This window comes from Gallus gallus, chromosome 1 (assembly GCF_016699485.2).
Source record: "Gallus gallus isolate bGalGal1 chromosome 1, bGalGal1.mat.broiler.GRCg7b, whole genome shotgun sequence".
Lineage (NCBI taxonomy): Eukaryota > Metazoa > Chordata > Aves > Galliformes > Phasianidae > Gallus > Gallus gallus.
The window spans coordinates 106892131-106914142 of record NC_052532.1 but is presented as its reverse complement, the minus strand read 5'-3'; the positions used below and the strand labels follow the sequence as shown (position 1 = coordinate 106914142).

The window sequence follows — 22012 nt, the reverse complement described above, 5'->3', positions numbered from 1 at the left end:
AATCGCTTCACAGCATTTCCAGCATTGTACAGCCCACCGTGCTGGTACCAGAATGGTTTGCTGCTGAGCTGTAGCAGACCAGACTTACTAGCCTGACAGAATTTAGTTCCACATAGATGTGAGGTGAGGAAAGTGGCAAACTTCCCACATGCCTCCAAGATGTTCTAGAGCTACTCTTGGTCAGGCATAAATTGATGAGTACCACAGCCTATTACATCTCCTGCACCAAGCAGGGGAAAACAGGCAGCATGCACTGAGTCTTGACAGTCAGTCACAAACGTAACAACCTTGCAAACTTCCAAGACAGAATAACTACTGATAACCTATCATCCCCACAATTTGGAGCACAGCAGCACTGCTCAATTACTACTTTCTACTCCAGCAGGAAAATCTCATCCAGTGGACACAGTCTGTCAGTTCCACTACTGGAAGAAACAGGAAAGAGAAGCTTCCAGAACTGTATGTGCTCCAGGAAAGAGGGCATACATCAAAACAATTTCTCCATCAGCTAAGAAATCAGTATCCTAGCACTACACCATTGAACAACTATCAGATTCCTGTTAAATACTGCATATCTTAGATAGAGGTCCAGGAGTCTTGATATCAACCTATGCAACAAATATGAGTGAGAGGTATAGAGAGTGCCGAACTGAGGTGTATGGATTCACAGGTACAGAACTAAACCAGGACACAAAAACATGCTGCAGACTGAAAATATACTAAGCAGTATTTGGAAAGAAGTTAAGGACCAATGAAGTCATCTGAAATCTAAGCACTGCCAGTACAGATCATTTGGAAAAGATATCAAATTATTCCCTCTCCTCTCCTCTCCTCTCCCTTCCTTTTTCCCTTTTCCCTTTACTTTCCTCTCCATCTTCCTCTTCCCTTTCCCATCCCTTTTCCCTTTCCTTTTTTTCCTTTCCCTTTGTCTTCCCTGCCTTTCTCCTCCCTTTCCTCTTCCCTTTCCTTTGCTTTTTTTTTTCTAACCAGTTGAATATAATGGTGCAAGTTACAAGTGCAAAGCTAGCCTAAAGACTCATGTGAGATTATTCACTTGCCCTACATTTAATCTGTATGTGGGAGAGAACATTTTTCCCCACCCCAGCCACCCTCAGAAAGACAGTCCAGCTGTTGGCTTCTTTCACAGCAAGGGATCAGTACATATTGCTTTACATTTTCAGTGCTGGTCATGCAAGTAAGAAGGTTAAAGCTTAAAGACTTTGTAAGTTAAAGCTGAGATTCTCCAAAGCCTCCACAGATCATAGGGCTTATGGTTTTCATTGAGTCATAGCTTTGAGACTTTAAAGGCCAGAAAGGAACATTAGATCATAGGTCTAACCTGTACGTTGCAGTTAATTACACTTCAGTCACTTACTCCTATGCTGAGCTCAGTAACTTCTGCTTGCCTAAAATTTGTATCTTCTATAAAATGAATATGCCCTTGATTTGGAGACATCAAAAGAGGAAGAAAACACTGCTTCCTTCACTATTTTATTGCTGTGGTTAATCAAACCCCTAGATATAAATATATGCATTATTCTTACTTGAGCTTTTGTGGTTTTGGTTCACAGTCATTGGTCCTTGATATGTTTCTTTTTTTTTTCTTTTTCTTTTAGGACAGTTATTTAGTTCCCAGTATTTTCTTCTCTTGGAAGTATGCATTCACAGTAATCAAGTCACCTCCCAGTCTCCCCTTTGGTAAACCAAATGGACGGTGTTCTTTCATCCCTCATTATAAGCCTTTCCAGTCCTTCAATCATTTTTGTGGTTCCTTTCTGTACTTTCTCCCATTTGTCTTTTTTTTTTTTTTTAAGTGGACAACAGAATTATACACAAGAATCCAGTGTCCAGTTCACAACACCGTACAAAGAATGCAGTCAGTCACCCTTTCACTCCCTCTACTCCTGTTCAGTACTCCCCTGCTTACATGCATGTGGATTTTCCAGCACCCTTTTTGCCACAGCATCACCACAGGAGCTCACACTGAGCTGTTTGTCCTTTGCTTCTGAGCTGCTTCCTTACAGTTTCTTGGCCCAAAAGCTTTCCTTACCATAACTTGCCTTATGTCCATAGCACACTGGACTTATCTGAATAAAGCTGACACAACAATCAGTTTACCAATTTCCATTATTGCATTTAGACTGCTATGAAGTCCAGCTCCTGAAAGAATGTGATTCTTCAAGAACTTTCCCTTTGTTTTAATAAAGTGAAGTAGCTACACTTTTTTGCTGTAATAGATTCCTTGTTGGACACAAAACATTAGGAACCATAAGTTAAGTTTTAAGAAACTGAAAAGAAATTTGTGAAGCTTCATACTTCTAAAACTAATGTATCTTTTTTTTCCAATTACAAGGTGGAGGGAATTGTTTGAAGAGTTTGACAAAGGACAATGAAGAAGACTAAAAGCAAATGAAGAAATAAAGGGAAAGCATCAAAATGTGTAAAGAGTATAAGATTGGAGGGAAAAAAACAATTACTCTGGGTTACTTAATATCATTGTATGTTCACATCTGTGATTTTATTTCTATCATAACAGACCATATCCTGACACAACTGTAGAAATAGCAACTGAACTAAAAATATGCATATGTATTTGAAAATTAGCAGAAGAATACATCTTGAGCAAGTAAAGTTACATAGAAATCTGTATTATGAATAGCTCTGACTGCAGTTCCACATTGCTTTTACTCCTGAGTAATATCATAGAATCATAGAATCACAAGGTTGGAAAGGACCTACAAGATCATCTAGTCCAACCATCCTCCCATTACCCTTGCTACTACAAGCCACTAAACCACATCTCATAGCTCCTCATCTAGACACCTCTTGAACACTGCCAGGGACAGCAATAATTCACAGAGTGGATATATCTATAACATAACTAAGTTCATGACTGGATGATTCAGACATGCTTTAAGAGATCAAAAGAGATAAACTGAAAGACAAAAAGAAAAAGCTCTTTAAAAAGTCAGTTTCCCCTTTATTAGAAAAAGCCACTTTCACTCAAGTTTCCTATATACTAAGTTATTTATAGAACTCTATTCTAGTTATATTAATCAGAATATCTACTGAGATACAAAGAGAAGGTGTTTCTTTCCTACCAGTTACTAAATAGGTTTAGGGAATTTACTGAAGATACACACAAAACCTGCTGCGATTTCAGTGGGCCAAGGCAATTTTTAAGCTACGCCTAAAAATTAAACTTACGCACTGCAGAAAAAGAACAACAGTCAGAAGGAAGGCATTTATCAATAATTATTGGCTAACTGTTCATTTTAAAAAGGTTTAGCTATGGATTCTGCACATTTTAGTATACCAACCCTATGCCTTGCATGGGGAAGAGACACAGAGAAGTAAGATTTGCATAAAACAATCCCTATAGAAACCAAAACACAGGTTAACTTCTTTATTTGTCTTTCAGGTCTAGAATTCCAAATAAGATGCCATCGTTCTGATGTTTTTGCTAGGCAAACAGAACACATGCAAATGGATCACATTGCAAACTGAATTTTCATTTACCTTAGCACTACTGAGAACTGAGATCTTGATGCTAATAACAGACAGCATTTATGTAGAATGAGGTAGAGCAAGCTACGGAGAATGAGGCACATATCTGAAGCTAATCATCAGTGGAACTTCAGACTGAAACAGTTGTGAATAAACTGAAATTAACAGTTTCAATTGTGAGTAAAATCTTTTTCAAACAAAACCACAACAGAACTGAATTACACTTCACAGTGAGAAGAATTTGTTAAAGATGTAACTTGACCATAAGTGGCTAAAATAAGAGGGACCTGATTGTTTTAGTGAAGAAATGCTAACAGACAAAACCAAACATCTCAAGACATTCACCAAATGTGAGCAATAAACAGGCAGTAACTGGTTCTGAATGAACAAAAAGCTTCTGGAACTGCAGTATGAATGCGCTGTCTCACTTCTGGTAAGCCAGAGTCATAATACTAAACAGAGAACAGGAAGAGCTGAAAGCTTACTTGCAAGAGGCATAGAAATTAACTCAGATCGGTTATGCATGACCTTATAAAATTCTTTAAATATATATAGATAGATAACAAAACCATGAAGCTATTGCAGTTGGTAAGAAAGTGGGTATAAAAGTAACTTACTACAAATTCTACACGCCAGCAGAGTTGCATTAAAAGTTGTGGATTTGTTCTAGAGGCATCCCCCCTGCTCACCAGTAAAGTAGGAAAAGAGGGAAAAAAATTGCATTTTTTTTTAACATCAGATGTAATAATAAAACAATCCCTGACAGAGGAATGAGAAAACTATGACATGGTGAAGCAACAAGTAGAATCAGAAGAGCCCAAGAGTTTGTTTTTGAAGACTCTGAGAGGTCCTCTACAGAATGTGCTTAGGGAGGAAGAAGAGAGAAGATAGCGATGATAATTATGTCATTTACAACACTCTGAGCACTACACATGCTCCCAGGTACATTTAACTTTCCTGCAATCAGAATGCATACAGCTCTGCACTGAGGGAATCACGGCTGTCAGAACTGTGGTGAGATCACCAAGTACAGAAACTGCACGTGCACCAAAAGTGAAAAAAACCTCCTGGTCTTGAACAGAATTGTGGTGCAAAGCCAAAGCTCCTCATGCTTTAGGAGTGCTATCAGAAGCCCAGAAAAAAAATGAACTAGCAAGATGTGAGCTTCAGTTGATTAAATAATTATGAAATATACATGAAAGCACTTTGCATGTGATGGAGCCAAATCATTCTGGTATTTTATAGTTCAAAGAATTGCCCAATGGGACATTAAAGTTACTGAAGAAGAGGGTGTGAAGATGATAATATGTTTGTTAATTTTGTAGTAGTAACAATACTGAAGTAACAACTTGATACACAAAGGATTATGTTAATTTTTATGTGTGGTGTCTGAGCACAGCCAGAGTGGACAGTCTGATGCTGGCGTTCACATAATAAAAGTTCTGCTGTCTTCCTTGACACTCCATTCAACTTAGCACCATGCTGTATGGGTATACATGGGTAAATCATCTGCGGCACCTGAACAGGATGTGTGGACAGGGTTGGTGAATCAGTGACCCCGTGTCAAGGCAAAAGAATATTATTTCCCTGAAGAGATCACTTTGTAAATGAGAACTTCTAAATGTAAGTAATTTAGAAAATCAAATTTTGCTCTTCCTATCGTGGAGATTATTAGCTCTGGGGTTTCATCCAAATTCCAAATACAAAAGTTGCTTTTTTAATAGTAAGAATGTCCACCTATTTCCAAATTGCCTAACATAAATCTTTTTTCTTCTTCTCTCTGAAACCACATAGCTGCAGCTCTGCACAGCAAAACAATTGCAACATTCCTGCAACCTCAGCGCTGATGACAAAACAAAAGAGATGAAATTGCCACTGGACAAAAACTACATAACAGTTTAAAACTGCATGAACTCTACAGCATGGAAAGCATTACTTAATGTAAAACACCTTGCTCTCTTTACTGTCACAAACCAAAATCCTGGGTCACAATTTCAAGTTTGTACTCATCCGCCATTTGCATACATAGCCTCACATTGGATAAATATGAATTTGCCACAACTCAGCCTAAAATTTTTACTTTTCTTTTTTAGTTTTCCGATGGTAGTTTGACCACAGATCACACAAGTACCTTGTAAGAGGTGAGGATGAAGAGGCTGGTGAGCAGTAAGAACAGCCGTCATCTCATCGTGGTCGGAAGGGTGTATATACTCATAAATGCTATTACCAGTAAGCTCCACCTGTGAAGAGACATGTAATACGTGAAGCAGTGCTACCGCCCATCTTTTCTTTCCTATCCCCAAAACATTCTTAAGTGAGCTGTGAATAATGCATCTAGGTAACTGCACACCATTTTTTTAAGCATAAATAGAATGTATCAAAACCGCGTTCTGAATTATACCACTTAAATTGAATTAATTCTTTCTTTAGCAGTGACTAATAGTACAGGGGCTTTTGTGGGAATTTCTGGTGATGATCCAAACACATAAGAGCTGCTCGTGATGAATGAGGTGATAAACTAGAGCAGCTGTAGAAATGTTAGATGGCTACAAAATGGGATAGAATCTCTAAACTGTATTAATGTCTCTCAGAAGGATAGATATCCAAAAAATAAAACAAAATGAAACGAAAAAATTTCACAGGTTCCCAGAAGCTATCACCAGCATTCAGAGGGCAGCAGAGCCTTCAGAGCCAAACTGTTAGACTTACATACTTCTTTTGTGTTCTTTTTTTTCCAACCATCATCCACCATATTCCACGCACAGTAGTACATACAGCTCAGAACAGTAACCACTGAATTCAAAAGACAGACTGGACTTCCATAGATTTTCACGGGCACTGGCTTGAGCCTTTGCTGCCTTAAGTAAACATGCACAGAAAATAGACTAGGAGTTCTGTCTTAAATGTTTGTATTCCCTCTTCTCTCTTGTACTTTGCTTGAACAGGAATGTATTTCTCTTTTGCACTGTTGTACCCATAATAACTCTTGCACAAAAAAAATGAGCGGCATGCACTGTATGTCCTTTTTGCTAACTCTGTTTGCCACGTATAAAAACTCACCAACAAAAGTCTCCAGATAGATGCAGTAATTGATTTAAGGAGTGAACCAATACTTTGAGCCTGTGTTTTAAATTAGTGTCAGGCTGCCCAATTGTTCACTGTGGCCTGATGTGCCTTGGGCCCCCAAGATCAGAGACAGCTGAGAAGTGAAGTAATTTAACCTATTCTTCTGAGCCAATCCTAAGATGTGTGAGTTGCTTTTTCTTTGGAATAAATGAAGTTGTCTACCCCACAAAGCAATCTTTTTCCGAAAATGTTTCTCATAGTTCCATTTTCTGCATTATTCATGGAATGTCTCTTCCCAAGACTATGCAAACTAACCTTTTTTTCTAGCCATCTATTCCCCACTTCTCTCCGACAACCCCTCCCTGCAAAAGCAAAAATCACCAACACTGACCTGATATTCTAACCAGAGTAATATTGCACTGATTAAGAGGAAAAAGAGAGAGAGAAAGAAAGAGGGAAAAAAAAGAAAAAAAGGAGAGAAGAGATGGAAAAAGAGACAGGAGGGAAAAAAAAAGAAAGAAGGGGCAGGATGAAGAGAGGAGGGGATAAAGAAAGCAGAGGAAGAAGGAGGTCTTCGTACCTTTTGATATGAAGACTTTCTTACAAATACAACACCACACAACCTGACTGACAAAATCAACTGCAGTAATCCAGAAGATCTTGTGCCATTTCTGCTGTTACTATAAGCATAATCATAACCACACTGGAATGTATCTACTCTCTTAGAGGTATAACACACGGATATCTCTTGATTTTCTGAAAGTAACTCCCTATTCCAAAAAGACCAATCTCGGAAGCACACACTTGTTCACAGAATCCACAGGACTGGGCCTAAAGTCACATTTTTCTCAACAGTGTAATTTGCATCACAGGGCTTATGCTTAAAAAGCAAAAACTAAAGCACTTTGTTAAACTAATGGCTAGTTTTTCTCATTATGTACGTAGGAATATTTTCTTCTCTGATATATTCATTTGCTAGCCCAGCAAAATCAGCAGGGGGTGAACACAGAATGCTGAAACCAATATTCATTGTACAAATACTGGTGGAAACATAAAGCCGTCAGCAGAGAGACAGGGTCTAAGTAAGAGTCAAATAACTGAAATATGTATACATAATCTTGAAACTGACCACAGTCTCCTGCTACACATAGTATATGCATACTATTTTAAAGCCTACAATGAAACACTGAGAACTGGGGAAAAAAGTATATGGTTCAATTCATAAACCTTCTAAAATCCCATGCCTCGGGCTTATTGAACCAACTTCCTTGACGCAGCTTTTTAATATCTGTAAATACCTGCTTACTACCAAATATTGCTGTTTCCTACTAAGAGCTTTTTTATGTGTAACTCAGCTGCGCATTTTTTTTTCCTGCCAAGAAACGATATATAATAAACACAGAGGACTAAGTAGATGGATTCTAGAGCAAATAATTACATATTTTGCCTTTCATATACTGATTTGATGAAAGTAAAATAAACTCCTAGAAAAGTTCAGATATTTGTGGTTTCGAGATTTATCAAAAGTCAAAGATAAGCTCAGCTCCCTCATGGGCCCTGAAAATGGCTGGAACAAGGGCCAGACTTTCAAAATGAGTTCCTAAGAGGATTTTATTCTCCATTCTGTGTCCTTGGACTGCAAAGGGAGGATGTATTTGGGGAATTGGAATCTAGTTGTTATCCATGTGAAAAAAAAGAGGCAAGAAATTGGCTCTATCTCAGCTAGTACAAGTCAGTTCAACCATGATCTGAGACCAATTGAAATTAGATGAAATTAGAGATCCTAACGATTCGTATTTACAGTCTTTACTGTTAGAATTGAGTGGAAAAGCTGATCAAAATCCAAACCCACAAATTTAACCAACAGGTCTGCAAATGAAAATGTAGCCTTTTCAGAAGTACTGTTTCTGATTCCCTGACAGTGCAAGCAGAATGAGTGAAGCTTCATGTGGCTTTCACATTTTTAAATTCTCTTAATTACATTGGCCAGTGAAGGGTTACTCAAAAGCTCCAAGTTCCTTCTGCTTAAGTTGAACTCAAGATCTACTAGAAGATAAAGGCTGCTGTAGTAGGTATCCAAGAATATCCTGCATAATGTTTTTAAATTGACTTTTTGCTTAGTTTAAATATATATTTTTAAAACAAATTGCACTTTAACTGGAAATTGATGTGTGGACTAGTTAATTGTCAAATTATTTAATAAAAAGGTCTTTCTATGCACACTCGAGGAGATTTTCTACAATCATCATCACTCTAGTCTCAGCTTGTATTGGCTGGAGCTCTATGAGAGCACTTGTTGAAAATATAGAGTGGGATTATGACTTGGTGAGGGAGACCTGCAGAATTTGCCTCTGCAGACCAATCTCATTCTTGCTGATGTCGGTGGCAAAACTCCCAATGATTTCCAGTGAAGTAGGAACAAGAACTCATTTAGAGCCCAGGGAAGAGTACAGAAATATCCCAGTATTAGTGCATTAATATCCTAGTATTTAGGAACAGCCTAGAATTAGTCCTAGTATTGCTTATAATTGTGTCTTGAAAAACAGAGCATAGAGCAATATATTAGATTAGAGGATAAAACAATATCAGAAAAGTGGGAAAAAATCACCATCTACTTAATTGTTCTTTGGATTTATAAATAAAAAGCTGTGTGCTGTTAAACTGCTGGAGCACTCAGTGGTTTGATTCTAAAACATGTCCTTAAGTATCATAACTCTCTGTCTGCTCTGATCTATAGTTTTCTGGGGAGTTCAAGGATAGAGCCCATTAATTTACTTGGCTATCGTGAGATATTTGAGATTTTGAGTATTAAACTGAATTCAGAAAACAGTGTGACTGAATCCTCTAGCTTTCCTTGGCAGCTCTTGCAGGATGGGCTTAAAGAGAGATGTGTGGAACACGGGGGGAACACAGTATGTGCAGAGGGCCATAAGATCATAAGGGCTAGAGATAATCAAAGCCTTCCTGATGCTTTCGTTCCATTCTCCTTGAGTGTGGCAAAGTTGATCCACTGTTCTACTGAACGTGTAGGTCTTTAATTTCATCAGACTGGATAATAATGAGACCTCCCAGATTTGATGAACTGATATTCCACTAAATAAATAAACAAACAAACAAAATCTGGACAGAACCTAGGTGAGTTAGCACTTATCAAACAGACTATACTCCAGCAAGGACAGATGGTAACATTCAGTCCTTTGGAACAATTGTACTGACTCGATGATTCTATTTAAGCAGTCAGCAACGTTGTGGACCTTTTCAGTATATTAGGGGGAGAAAAGCTTTTAATAAGGCTGCTGATTCAGAGAAGAAAATGTGGCCATTTGCAAGAAAGTCTATTCTAAAACAAAGTACTATTTGATGTAATTTGAACGTGTATTAAATGTTATGAAACAACAAATACTATGTTGTAACAGACTCAGTTGAACAAACTGCTTGAAATAGGAACTTTCCCTGGACACGTTTTTAAAAGTTGGCAGAAGAAAAAATGTATCCATGCAGAACACTGATCTTCAAAATTACTTTTGGTAAAGGAGATTAGAAAAACAGCGATCACAGTTGCCTTTTGTATTTAGAAATGGGGTTCGTGAGATGAAATATTTTGCTATCTTTTGAGTTCTGTTTTTTTTCTCATAACTGCTAATTCTAATTCCACTATTGTAAACACACATCCAAAGAGCTTTAGCATTTTTCAAACAAAAATATTTATTACTATGAAGATAAAGTACTCATACTCATCCCCTTCTCTGTTCCCCGGATACCTTGCCTGTAGCAGAATGTCTTTCTCTCTCTCATCTTCATCTCCTTCTTCTTCTCTCTACTGTTAATTTTTCACTTAATTTTATTTTAAACTAAGAGGTGTTCCAGCTGCAACCGGTTCTGAAGAAACAGTTCTGTTTCTTGCAAGTCTCATCAGGGCCCAGTGAAATTAATTAGGAGTTTTTCTATTGGACTTCAGCAAGCTTTAGGTCAGGTGCTACCAATGAAATTGTGTAACACATTTATACACAAACATATGGAAACTTGCACTCTGCAATAAATTCAGGCTGTTTGCCCTTGTGTCTATCCCAAGAAGGCAAAATATTAGAAATGTCCTTCTAAGAAAAAAAAAATCAACAATAAAAAACCCTTATACTTCTCGTGCAGAACAGTAGTAAACCGAGTTTTATGAGTTCTATCACAACCATATAAAACGCTTTACTGAAAAGACCACTGAGCTGGAAAAACTCAGGAAAAACTACCTTGAATTCCATGTGAACACTCATAAATCTGCCCCCTTTTCTTTTTTTTTTCCAAAAGAACCTTTACCATAAAACTCATGTTCCACATCAGATTTCCTCTCTATTTCATAGCAAGTCTCAATATCTCACACAATCTAAAACATATAGCCTTGAATTCTAAACTTCATTTCAGACGTATAGCGTTACCACACAGGCAAGAGGTTTGGGTTTCAAGCTCTGCATATATCTGCAATTTGCAATATCGTATTATTTATTACCCTTCTTAAAGGTAATGAGGAGTAAAATACAATGAACAAGAAAAGATATAAAGACAGTCATGATGTGGTTGTAAGTATAGGAAAATTGAATATTTAAGTAGGGCCATTTATCAGAAAACAAAGTTGAAGCTTCGAATACCCCTAAAAAATGATGACTTTCTATATATATGGCCAGATACTCGCATTAGGTTCCAAACACAGCACCCACATTTAACAGATGGGCAAAATAAATCAGTCCTACCTGAGATAAGCCAAGATGTACAGACGCTGTTTCTGAGATGTACATTATTTTGCCATCTGATGCTACCACAAAAACAAAGCCATCCAAAGTCTGTAGAAGAGAAATGCGTAGGTTAAAAAGAAAGCATTCTGTTTAAAACATTTATGGAGAAGAAGTACTTGAAGTCTTTTGGATTAAGATTGCTATCCAACTTACAAAGCAGAAAACATCACAGTTCAGAAACAAAAACCTTTATCTGAAGCTGTTCCTACAAACTCTATGACATGTGCACACATATTGTGAAATCCAATTCATTCCCCCTACAGATGCGAGCTTTACTGCTCACTTTAAGTTAACGTTCTCCTGTTGATTCTGGTTATTTTAGTACTTAGCACAAATCCTGAGCTATGTGGTGCTTAGGGGAAAATCTAGTACTACACAAGCCATTTTTTATGGTATAATTGGCAGATGCAGCTTACCACTATTTGCAATATATTTAGTGATACTATAAGCAGCCCTTTAAATTTCTTTGACTATATTTTTATTAATGTATTTCTGAACGTGGGACTGTTTACTAAGTAACTAGATTAACGTAGGAAAAAAAGGTAATCAAAACAGCATTCAAATATCTTGCACCTGAAGAAAGACGCTTATGCTCATTAATTTATATGCACAGAGTTTGAGCACTTCAGCTAATGGTACTATGTCATGCAGATTCATATTGATGGGAGTATTAACTGGATGGTAAATATTGCTTATGTGAGGAAAAACTGAAGTTTAACTGTGCTGTGTGTCGTTCATGCAAGGAAAAGTAACTGGCCAGGATTAGGACATGTGACCTATTGATGCAGGGTGCCTTGATTCTTGTCCTTGATTCTTCTGTGCCCAAAGTTAGACATTCTCTCAAGAGTATCTGATTCCCTCAGTCAAAAGCTATCTCCGATCAATTTTGGAAGCCTCGATCAATATACACACATGTGAACATTATTGGAAAAGATATTTGAATTAGAAATTTTTTTGCAGCACATAGATAAATCAGACACCAATTTTAATTCGTATTTTAAGTTACTGAACTGGGAGAGAAGCAATAAAATCCTGAACTCATGCTTCTACACTGCTGCCCCAATATATATATATATATATATTCCAAATTATTCTCTGGCCTACTGACTCCACAGTATGTAAGTGAAGCCAGATTACTCTCTGCTTATGCATTTTTTTTTTCTTTTTTAGACCACAAATTCCGTAGCAATATTACAGTGGGAGATAAATCATTACATCTTTGACCATCACTTTTCAACTAAGCACTGCCATCCTGCAATTGACCGACTCGGCTAGACCTGTGGCTATCTCCCCTCACTTCACCACACAGTGCAGCAGGTCCACCTTCCCCTACAGAAAAGCACACTTCTTAAGCTTCAGCCTAAGAACCCTTCAAAAAGCCTACAGCAAATTTGCTGCTGCTATTAAAGCAGTCGTCGTTCACGAACGAGTGAACGGTAAAATGAGTATTACAGGCGATTAACATATATTATCTAACGCCAGGCTGACGGAGGAGCAAGTGCACCAGCCGTGATTTTTGTCCTCGATGATTTTTGTCCTCGATCCTTCTCCTCGACGGGGGTTTTAAAGGCACACCGACGGTTGTGAACCTGCTGCCTGCAGCGCGTCAGAAGTACGTGGGAGCTGCGCTTCCAGACGGCCTCGCACAGCACAGCCGCCCCCTGAGCCTGAGGGGCCGAGGCTGAGCGGGCCGCCCCTCGGAGAGGGCTTCGAGCCCCTCACAGAGCGCCTGTTGACTTTTTATATCCCCCCCGAGCGCACGGTGAAAACAACGCCGGCTCTATGACCAGAAATTAACCTCCCGCCGTAAAACCGGCCGTTAAACGATTACAGTTTACTACGCCTTTAAAAGCAGGAGGAGGAAAAAAAAAAATCCTAGCAGTATTAAAGTTCACATATTAGAAAAAAAAAAAAAAAAAAAAAGAAGAAGAAGAAAAGAAAAAAAAAGAAAAAAAAGAAAAAAAAAGGAGGGCTAAACGCAATTATTATTATTTTTTCCTCCGGCTGGCACGCACTGCGACTTCCTAAGTTCTCCCACATAGAGAGGGTTGAGAAGAATTGCAGCGCGAATCGGCGGGACTCGAGCGCTGTGCTTTGCTTCCAGGTGCTACCGCCGGCAGATCGAACCCAGATGTGCCTCCCGCCCCAGAGGAACGCGTCCGCTACCTGAAGCAAGTGGGATCCGAGCTCCTTGGCCACGTTATCCAAGGGCCCTATCCTGCTCGGCTGTCCCCAGGCGTCGCCCAGACCTGCGAAGGGAACGAGGAGATGGTCAGAGCGGGGTGAGGAGCCCGACCGCCCTCCCGCCCGCTGCCGGCCCCGAGCTCCCCCTCAGCCCGCCCGCGCTCCCCAAGCAGGGAAGGAAATGGCGCTCTGTGTGTGGAAATGCCGCCAAGGGGACTCCCGCCGCCCCCCGCCCGCCACATCGCGGCCCTCTTGGCCGGGGCAAGGCGGCCACACAGCGAGAGAACCTCAGGGAGAGAGCCTGCGGAGCGCCGCAGCCCCGCCGGTTTCCTCCCGTCCCCTCACGGAGCGCGGATCGGCGCAGAGCTGCATCCCCGCTGACCCGGACAGGGAGCGGAGCGGAGCTCTGGGCGTCTCGGCCTGTTTGTTTGTTTGTTTTCGTTTTCTACACGAGAACCAGGGGAAGGGCTGCAGGCTCCCGCCGGCACCTGGTAGCAGCTCTGCCCGCAGCAGTGCTCAGACGGAGGTGAAGGCGCATCCATGTCATGCCTCCTTTTTGGAGCGAAAGGAGTAAAGAAGTCTTAAGCCCTCAGAGCCCTTCTACACAGGAGAAATGCGTGCGGTGGAGGTGCAGCCCTTCATCCCAGCCAACCTTCCCCGTTGCTAACGGGGCAAACCGCTGTACGCCTCGAAACCGGGCTAAGCGTTTTCCTCGTGCTGCCTCACACCGCCCAGGTGCTTTGAAAGAACACTCGCACTCCGTCAGGGAAGGGAGAGAACGCTGCACTCGGGTGGAAGGCGCTGCCCTGCCCTCCAATCTGGGGCGCGTTTGTGAAGCCCTCCTGGAGCCGCATCCCCCTCGGCACCGGTGTGGAGGCGATGGCAGCTCTCTCCGCGCTCCCTCCCTCAGGGACGGAGGTATCTCCCACCCGGGAGGAGACGGGGAGGACGCAGAGCTTCGCCATCCGCGGGGCGAGCACCGAGGAGTTTGCAGCAGGGAAGGATAAGGGACCCCGGGGTGCTCGGAAGCCCGCTGCCCTCTGCCCAACGCCGGCTGGCTCACGACAGTGCCCGAGGCCAAGGTCAGCCCCTGAGGAGCAGCTCTCCTCCTGCCCCACTGCCCCAAAAGCTCCCTCCGACCCGCGCTGCGAGTGGCGATGCTGTTTGGGCTGTAGGAAAGGGATACCTTCCTTTCCCTTCCCTTCGCTAAGAGCGATGTTTGACCACGCGTGGGAAAGGTACTTCGAAGAGGCAAACGAAAACTCGCGCTTTTCTACCGCCTTTACCCAATTTGCAGTTCGAAGTACGTTCCCAAACGTCCAAGCACTCGACACCACGTTTCTTTCTTTTCTTTTCTTTTTTTCTTTTTCCCTTTTCCCTATTTTTCTTCCTACTGAAACGAACCTTCCTCTTCCAAAGGACCGCGGGTTCACCCCGCGGTCTTCTTCTCCAGACGGCAGTGCGCGGACGACGCGCTCAGTGCCGGCGCTGAGCGGAGTGCCCTCATTTCGATGTCCATCAGTGAGGGTCGGGAGGTGTTGCCGTGACCCTCACCGCCGTGCGGGTTGGGCTGCACCTCACCGCCAAACCCCACCGTGTTCTGAGGTTATTTTTCTAAACCGGGCTAAAACCTCCGCTTCCGCAGGTCTTTCTTTCTTTCCCCCTTTGAGATTTTAAATTGGGGTTACAATTGCGAGCTCGCATCAAACGGAAGCGCGTTTGGGGGATCAGGCTGACATTCGGCTAAGCTTATTTTAAAGCCAGTGATTTTGTCATTTAATCCAGCAGCAGATCGGCTTGGAGGTGGAAACGAAACGAATAAATCCGACGTTCAGCTGAAGGAGCGCCGCGCATTGACTCCTCTTCCTACACGTTTGCCTCTGTGCAGCCTCCGTCCCGTGCGCATACGGATGCGATACATATGGATGCAATACTCCGCGGCGCTCCCGCTGCCCCGCCAGCAAACAGCGCACATTTTCACTCACTGCGCTGGATCGAGGCCAAAGGGGCTGCCGATACAAAGCGAGCGGTCTGCGAAACTCCTTTACGCGACGGGAGCTCGCCGGGACGGCTGCGGCGGGGAAAGCTCTCCTGCGGCCGCGAAGAAAACCCTTAAAACGCCCCCATTTTGGCACGCAACAGCTGGGACAGCGGCGCCCGTCTCGGTCGCGCATCCCGTCCCGTTGGGAGAGGGGCCGCACTGAGGGGCGGGACGGTCACAGCGGGATGCGGTGCTCGGGGCCGCGGGGCCGGCTCCCACAGCGGCAACCCGCAGCGGGGAGGTCTGGCACGGGAACCCCGATGTAGGAGCAGCTCCCAGCGCAGGAATACGCAGGGCTTCTCGTCCCTGTCCTCCGGCAGCCCTGGGCTGACTTCCCCCGACACTCACACTGCTTTTTGACACCTCTCGCCGTCTCTTAGGGCGCTCGATCGGTGCCGTTCCCCAGTTCCTGGGTAGGAGGGTGAATGAAACCGTAATAAGATCTGGAAACCTTCGGGATCAATCCCCACCTTTGCTCTCCAAACGTATATAAATTCGTACACCCAGAAGTGAAAGCCCGGTAGCTTTTCTGCTTGGGATTCTGCTACAAGAATTACTTAGCGATGTATTACGCGAGTATCGGATTGCCCTCTAACTCAGAGCATTTCCTTTGTGTCTACCGTACTGTTTCCCGGCTCCCCGGAGCGCGTGGTGCCCTCCTGTTATTCAATAGCCATCCTTCAACCTGGAGCGGCCACAGCCGCCGGGATTTGCAGCGCTGCCTCTCCTTGGTGGACTTCTCTCCGTCACCACGTACTTCAGTCGGTGGGGAGAGCAAAAGGGAAGGAGCGGGGAGCGGAGAGCTGCCAGCTCGCACCTCACCCCAGGGGTCTGCTCCGGCTTGGGAGGGGGCAGAGCTGACCCTTGCCCCAAAACACGTCCGCAGAGACGCGTCCCAAACCCGACGGCTGCCCCTCTTGGGAGGAGGACGGGTCCCGAGGGCCGGAGCGGACGGGAAACCCCGGCGGGGGTGTGAGGTGCTCGGGGCGAGCGGCTCTCGAGACGGGGAGCGCAGGCAGGAGAAACGGGGCTACCTCGCTTTTATCCAGAGAGTTTTAGCCTCCTGTCTGCGGGCTTCAGCGCGACCGGCAGAGCCTTGAAAAAGTTTAAAAGTTCTAAAAAAAAAGAAGAGGGGAAAAAAGGACGGTGCCGAGAGAAAGCCCAACAAAATGCCCGCTGGCACACCCGGTCTCCAACTCCAGCTCTTCCCCAGCAGCAGCGGATGCCCCAAGGACCCCCTCCCTGCGCAGGAGCGGCTGCGGGAAGCCCTGAGAGCACCGGGTGCGAAGAAGAGCCGCCGCGTCGCCGGCAGCTGTGCCGCTATAGGCGCACGTTCTCGGCCTTGGGATTAATTAATTCGATTAATTAATTCGTTAATAAGCCTCTCCCGAGGGCACGCGAAGATTCGGAGAAATAGCGGCAACGAGCCTTAAATTATACGTTCACAGAACCATACTCCAGCTATTTAGAGACCGAAAGCTCCGTTTGCTCCTTATAATTTCTACTGCCTTAGAATGAGGAACAGGTCTCAGCTCCACTATGGAGTCGCTTCCTTGCGATTGCGCTGTACAGAGCACAGCATATTGCGGGTCACTTCTTAAGCGGCGCATCTCCATCCGGTCGGGATACCCGTCGAAGAGCGGTTTTACCGTCAGTTTTGGAAAGTGCCTCGGGGCTGGGGGAGGGACGGGGTCACAACTGAAGACAGAGCCGGGCAGGGGGGAGAACGGCGCTGCCTGTAAGCACAGCGGATCCTCGCATCCCTTTCTTTCATTTGCTCATTTTTAGGAACACATGTATACATATACGCAGGCAGCCAAGACAGAAGTCCCGTGGTATATTTTTCTCCTATAATCAGAAACGCCTTGGCAAAAAAATCAGAGCTCAGCAGAAGCCAGAGCGCGGGGGAGGCCGTGGGTTGCTGTCTCCCGGACTATCATTCAGGAACGTAGGAACGTGAAGGTCAGAGTAAAACCACACTGCAGATTGTATGATGTGGGCGCACGAAGCTCCGAGCCTTCTAGAGCTCTCATTGTCGGCGTGAAAGGAGCCGTGAGATCAAACTCCTTTCGCTCTCACTTCCCTGAGCCCGAGAGGGCGGCTCCTCGGGGATCTCGGTGATAACCGCGCATCTTCGGGACAACTCCGGCCGGGGGCAGCAGGGGGACCTGGTTGGCCCCATTACAGACCTGTAGAAACAATGGGGCCATCCTGGCCGGGACACCTCGGTGAGGGTCCCAAATTTCGCTTAAACTTCGTGTCAGCGCGCCTTGGAAATAAATGGAAGGGGGCAGGTAAAGCCATCTGTGGAGGTTTTTAAAAGCACAGCTCTCCCCCTCCACCCTTTCTCATCCAGTCTAGACAGAACTGGAAGCCAGCTTTATAGCCGGACAACACTTCGGATCCCTCTGGCTGCCCCGGGCCTAGCACGCGTGCTGGGGGTGTCTCGACCCCCCCCCCCCCCCCCCCCCACACACACACGCGAGGCCGTCTGGAAGAAACAAAACCCGCTCAGACCTTCGGGGGCGATGCCGTAGGGCTGCTGTAGGCTGCCGGCGGCGGCCTTTTGCGGGGGGAGTGGGGGGAAGCCTACGGCCGTGCCCCTTCGGGAGCGACCCCTGGGAGAGCAAAGGCCAAGGAGGGGAGCCGCTTTATTGCAAGCCCCATTCCCCCGGATATACGCCTCCCCCGCCCTCCCCGAGTGCTCGAAGGGGCTCTTTCCTCGCGTTTTGCTCAGCCGGAATTTAAGGTGCGCTGCTGGGCAGCCCCTTCGGGTAAAACTCACTGGAAACCGTTCTGGAGGAGGGAACGGAGCCTCCGGAAGGGCAGCCGGGACAGAGCCTCTCCGTGTCCCGTCCGGCGGCCACAGCCCGCGCCGAGAGCCGCACCGCAGCTGCACAACACCCTTCCCCCCGCCCCGGCCCCCACTCTGCCCCGCAGTCCCCGGGCTTTCGGCGCTCAGCACCCGGCTCGGGGCCCGGCGGAGCTGCTTCCCCCCGGCCCTGTCATCCCCGGATGCAAGGCTTTGGTTTTAAAACTATTTCCACCCGTACTTAAGACGATGAAAGATCAGGAATTCACCCTATGCATTTCAACGTTGCTCTTAATAAGCAGAGTGTGCACAAGCGCACGCCCGGCCTGTTTAAGGCGGACAGACACACCAAACACGGCCGAGCTGCGGGTATAAACCTGCTCCCGGCTTCTGCCCGCTGCTCTCGAGGAGCAGCAGCTCCTGTGCTGCTCACTGCCTGCCTAACCCGCAGCGTTCCGGACGCGCTCCCGGCCCCGAAATGACGGCGGTGCTCTCTTACGGGGAACCGTCCCCGCGCGGGACAAAGGCTCCAAACGGCAGCAGCGCGCCCGGTGTGCGGCTCCCGGCAGCGCTGCCCGTGCGTGCTCTCGAAATTACTCAGTTCGGTGGGCAGAACGGTAAGCGTTCGACGGGTTGGGAGTATACATTTTTTTTTCCCCGATTTCTCCCTTATCTATCTCTCTTTCTCTCTCTTTTTTTTTTTTCTATTTTCTTTTCTTTTTTCTTTTTTTTTTTTTTTTAATATAAATCACAAGCGTTTTCATAAAGCTCCATAGAAAACGGGACGGAAAGCAGCTTAAACCCTTCGCTCCGGAATCTGCCAATTCCACGACCAAAGGACAAAGCGAGCAGCAGACCTTTACTCAGCCACCCCCCGACATCACTCAGTACTTCATCTCAAGGTCCCCTCAGCTCGGCTCCGCACAGCGGACGGCCGAAAGCAGCCCCGGACGCAAGGTCTCCAGCAAAGCCCCGAGGCTCCAACACGGCTCCGGCCGCGGGCAGCGGGGGCACGGCTTGGCCCTGCGCGCTGTCGCCGGTCCCAGGAGGAGACGGCGGCTCTGTTGCCTTATTCCCACCCAGCTTCCAACCCGAACGGAACACTCACCATATAGTGTATGGCTGTGCGTTTGGTTTTTTGGTTGTGTGTGTATATATATATATATATATATATAAATCAAATATATGTATATATATTTTTGCCCAGGTCCCTGCTGGTTCTACGGCTCTCGGAGAAGAGCCGAGCCGAGCCGAGTGCCCTCAGCCCTCCCCAGGCCCTCGCCGCCATCGAGGGGACGGAGCGAAGGAGAAGGAACGCGGAGCAAAGCGCGCGTTTTTGTCCCCGCCGCTCCCGGGATCGGGGCTGCCCATCCGGGCGCACCCCGCGCAGGGCTCCGGGCCCTCTCCCTCCTCGCTGCTCGGCCTTTATACCCCTCAAAGCCCCCGCAGCCCTAGCCCAACACCCGGCGCCGGGACCCCCGCGTCCCCTGCTCGGCTCCCGAGGGCGACGCGGACCGCTGTCGAGCTTTACCTTCGGGGAAGACGGCTCGCATCTTCAGATAGCTGGTGGTGAGGCGGATGATGGACGCCTTGTCCAGCTGCGAGGTGATGGCCGAGGGCAGCGGCAGGAGCTTGGCCAGTTCGTAGAATTCTCCATTTTCCTTTTCCCGCCTTGTCTTCGCCGCGTTCTTGGATTTTTCCTTCATCGCGACGACTGCAAGGCGAAGGTGACACTGGCATATTAGGCCCGGTCCTTCCGAACGACGGGGGGCATGGGCTGCGGCCTCGGAGTTAGGGCTTGAGGAAGAGAGGGAGGGAACTCCCTCAGATTAAACCAAATCAAAAAATAATAATTAAAAAAAAAGGGGGGGGGGGGGGGGGGGGGAGAAAAAGGGAAAAAAAAAAAAAGAGGAGAAACGAGAGGAAAAAAAAAAAAAAAAGCGAAACACCCAAATCAAACAAACAAAAACCGGGAGGGGAAGGCGATCCCCGAGCAGGGTAGGCGGCCCCGCTCCGGCCCCGCGCCTCGGACCGAGCCCGGCGGAGCCGCACGGGGCCGGGGCCGCTCCGCTATGGGGCGCCGAGCGCCGCGCCCCGCTCTCAGGGAGATTTCCTCCGCTCAGTCCTTCCCCGTCCAAAAATCATCAGAAGGAAATATTACAAGTCCACTCTTGAAACCACGGAGCTAGGCAGGCGGCACCATTTTCGGCTAAAAAATAAAAAAAAAAATAAAAAATAAAAAATGAATAAGAGAGAGAGAAAGAGAGAGAGAGAAAAGGAGACCGCTCCGCTCGCCTCAGGGAGCGCAGAACGCTCCGGCCCCGAGGTCCGGGCCCCCCTAAGCGGCGGTCCGAGCGGCTGCGGAGGGAGAAGGCCGCCGCGGAGCCACGCAGCCCACGGCTCGCATCGCCCCGGGCGCTCCCTCCCGGCGGCCGCCTCAGCGGCGTGGGGCTGCGCGGGACGCGGAGCTGCGCCCGATCCCGAACGCGGTGCTCATGTGGAGTCGGAGAGAAGGGTCCTTTCTCCTCGGGAGCGGTGCCACCGGAGCGATGCCTCTTTCCAAACAAGTCCGAGCGCTGGCAGAGGCGCGGGGTGGGTTTGGTTGGGTCTGTTTCTTTCTTTTCTCCTCTTAAAGAAAAACAATTTGCAGGATCAGAAATAGTTTCTTTCTTTCTTTCTTTCCTCTTTCTTTCTTTCTATATTTTTTCTCTCTCTTTCTCTCTCTCTTTCTCTCTCTCTTTCTCTCTTTCTTTCTCTTTCTTTTCTTTCTTTCTCTCCTTCTTTCTTTCTTTCTTTCTTTCTTTCTTTCTTTCTTTCTTTCTTTCTTTCTTCCTTTCTTTCTTCCTTTCTTTCTTTCTTTCTTCTTCCTTTCTTCCTTTCCTTCCTTCCTTCTTCCTTTTTCTTCTTTCTTTCCTTCCTTCTTTCTTTTTCCTTCCTCCCCCTCCCCTTTTCTTCTTTTTTCTTCCTTCCTTTCTTCCTTTTCCTTTTGTATTTAGTTTCTCACGTATTTAAGCAGCCGCAACGCAGCAGCAGTGCCCCCACTCCAGACCTCTTCCCGGGGCAGTAGGAGGGCTGATGCCGTCCCCTCCCGCGAGGAGCCGCGGCCTCACCGTTGGCGCGGTCGGAGGCAGTTCCCCTCCCTCAGATACGCCATCCGCCGCGCTCCTCGCCCCACACTCGGATATCTCCGTTGTTTATTTGTTTGTTTGTTTTTCCCCTTTCGCTTATGACTTTTTTTCCCTTCTTTTTTTTTTTTTCCTCCCCTCCCCCCCTTTCTTTTTTTTTTTTTTTTTTTTTTTTTTTGTTCCGGGGCAGAAGCAGCTCCGCAGCGGACCCCTCGCTTAATTCTTCGGCAAAGGCTGAGACGAGCCAGGAGAGCCTCCAGAGGGGAGGGGACAACGTCCCCGTGACGTGTCCTCCCTCCCAGGCACCCAAATAGAGAGGGGCAGAAAGGACCCGCAATCAGAGCCCGCCGCGGGACGGAGGCCGGGTCGGGGATGGAGGGGGGGGGGGGGGGGAGAGGGGGCGGGGGCGGCGGCTGCCGTGACCCCGAACTCACGGTGCCGGGGGGCCCCTCTTCTGCTCCATGCAGGACCCCGCATTCGGGCCTCTTCAGGCACC

General features: G+C 46.3%; 1 protein-coding gene across 2 annotated transcripts in view; it reads right to left on the bottom strand.

Moving 5' to 3' along the window:
- Positions 1 to 21471, bottom strand: part of SIM2 (SIM bHLH transcription factor 2) — a 60269-nt gene extending 38798 nt beyond the window's left edge. For both annotated transcript variants that reach the window (XM_004934541.5, XM_040652059.2), the window contains exons 1-4: positions 19923 to 21471; positions 13521 to 13603; positions 11313 to 11402; positions 5639 to 5747 (exon numbers count right to left, since the gene is read on the bottom strand). In XM_004934541.5, coding sequence (XP_004934598.2) covers positions 5639 to 5747; positions 11313 to 11402; positions 13521 to 13603; positions 19923 to 20097 — 457 coding nt within the window. In that variant the 5' untranslated portion in view covers positions 20098 to 21471. The remainder of the gene's footprint in view (positions 1 to 5638; positions 5748 to 11312; positions 11403 to 13520; positions 13604 to 19922) is intronic.
- Between the last annotated feature and the right edge of the window lie 541 nt (positions 21472 to 22012).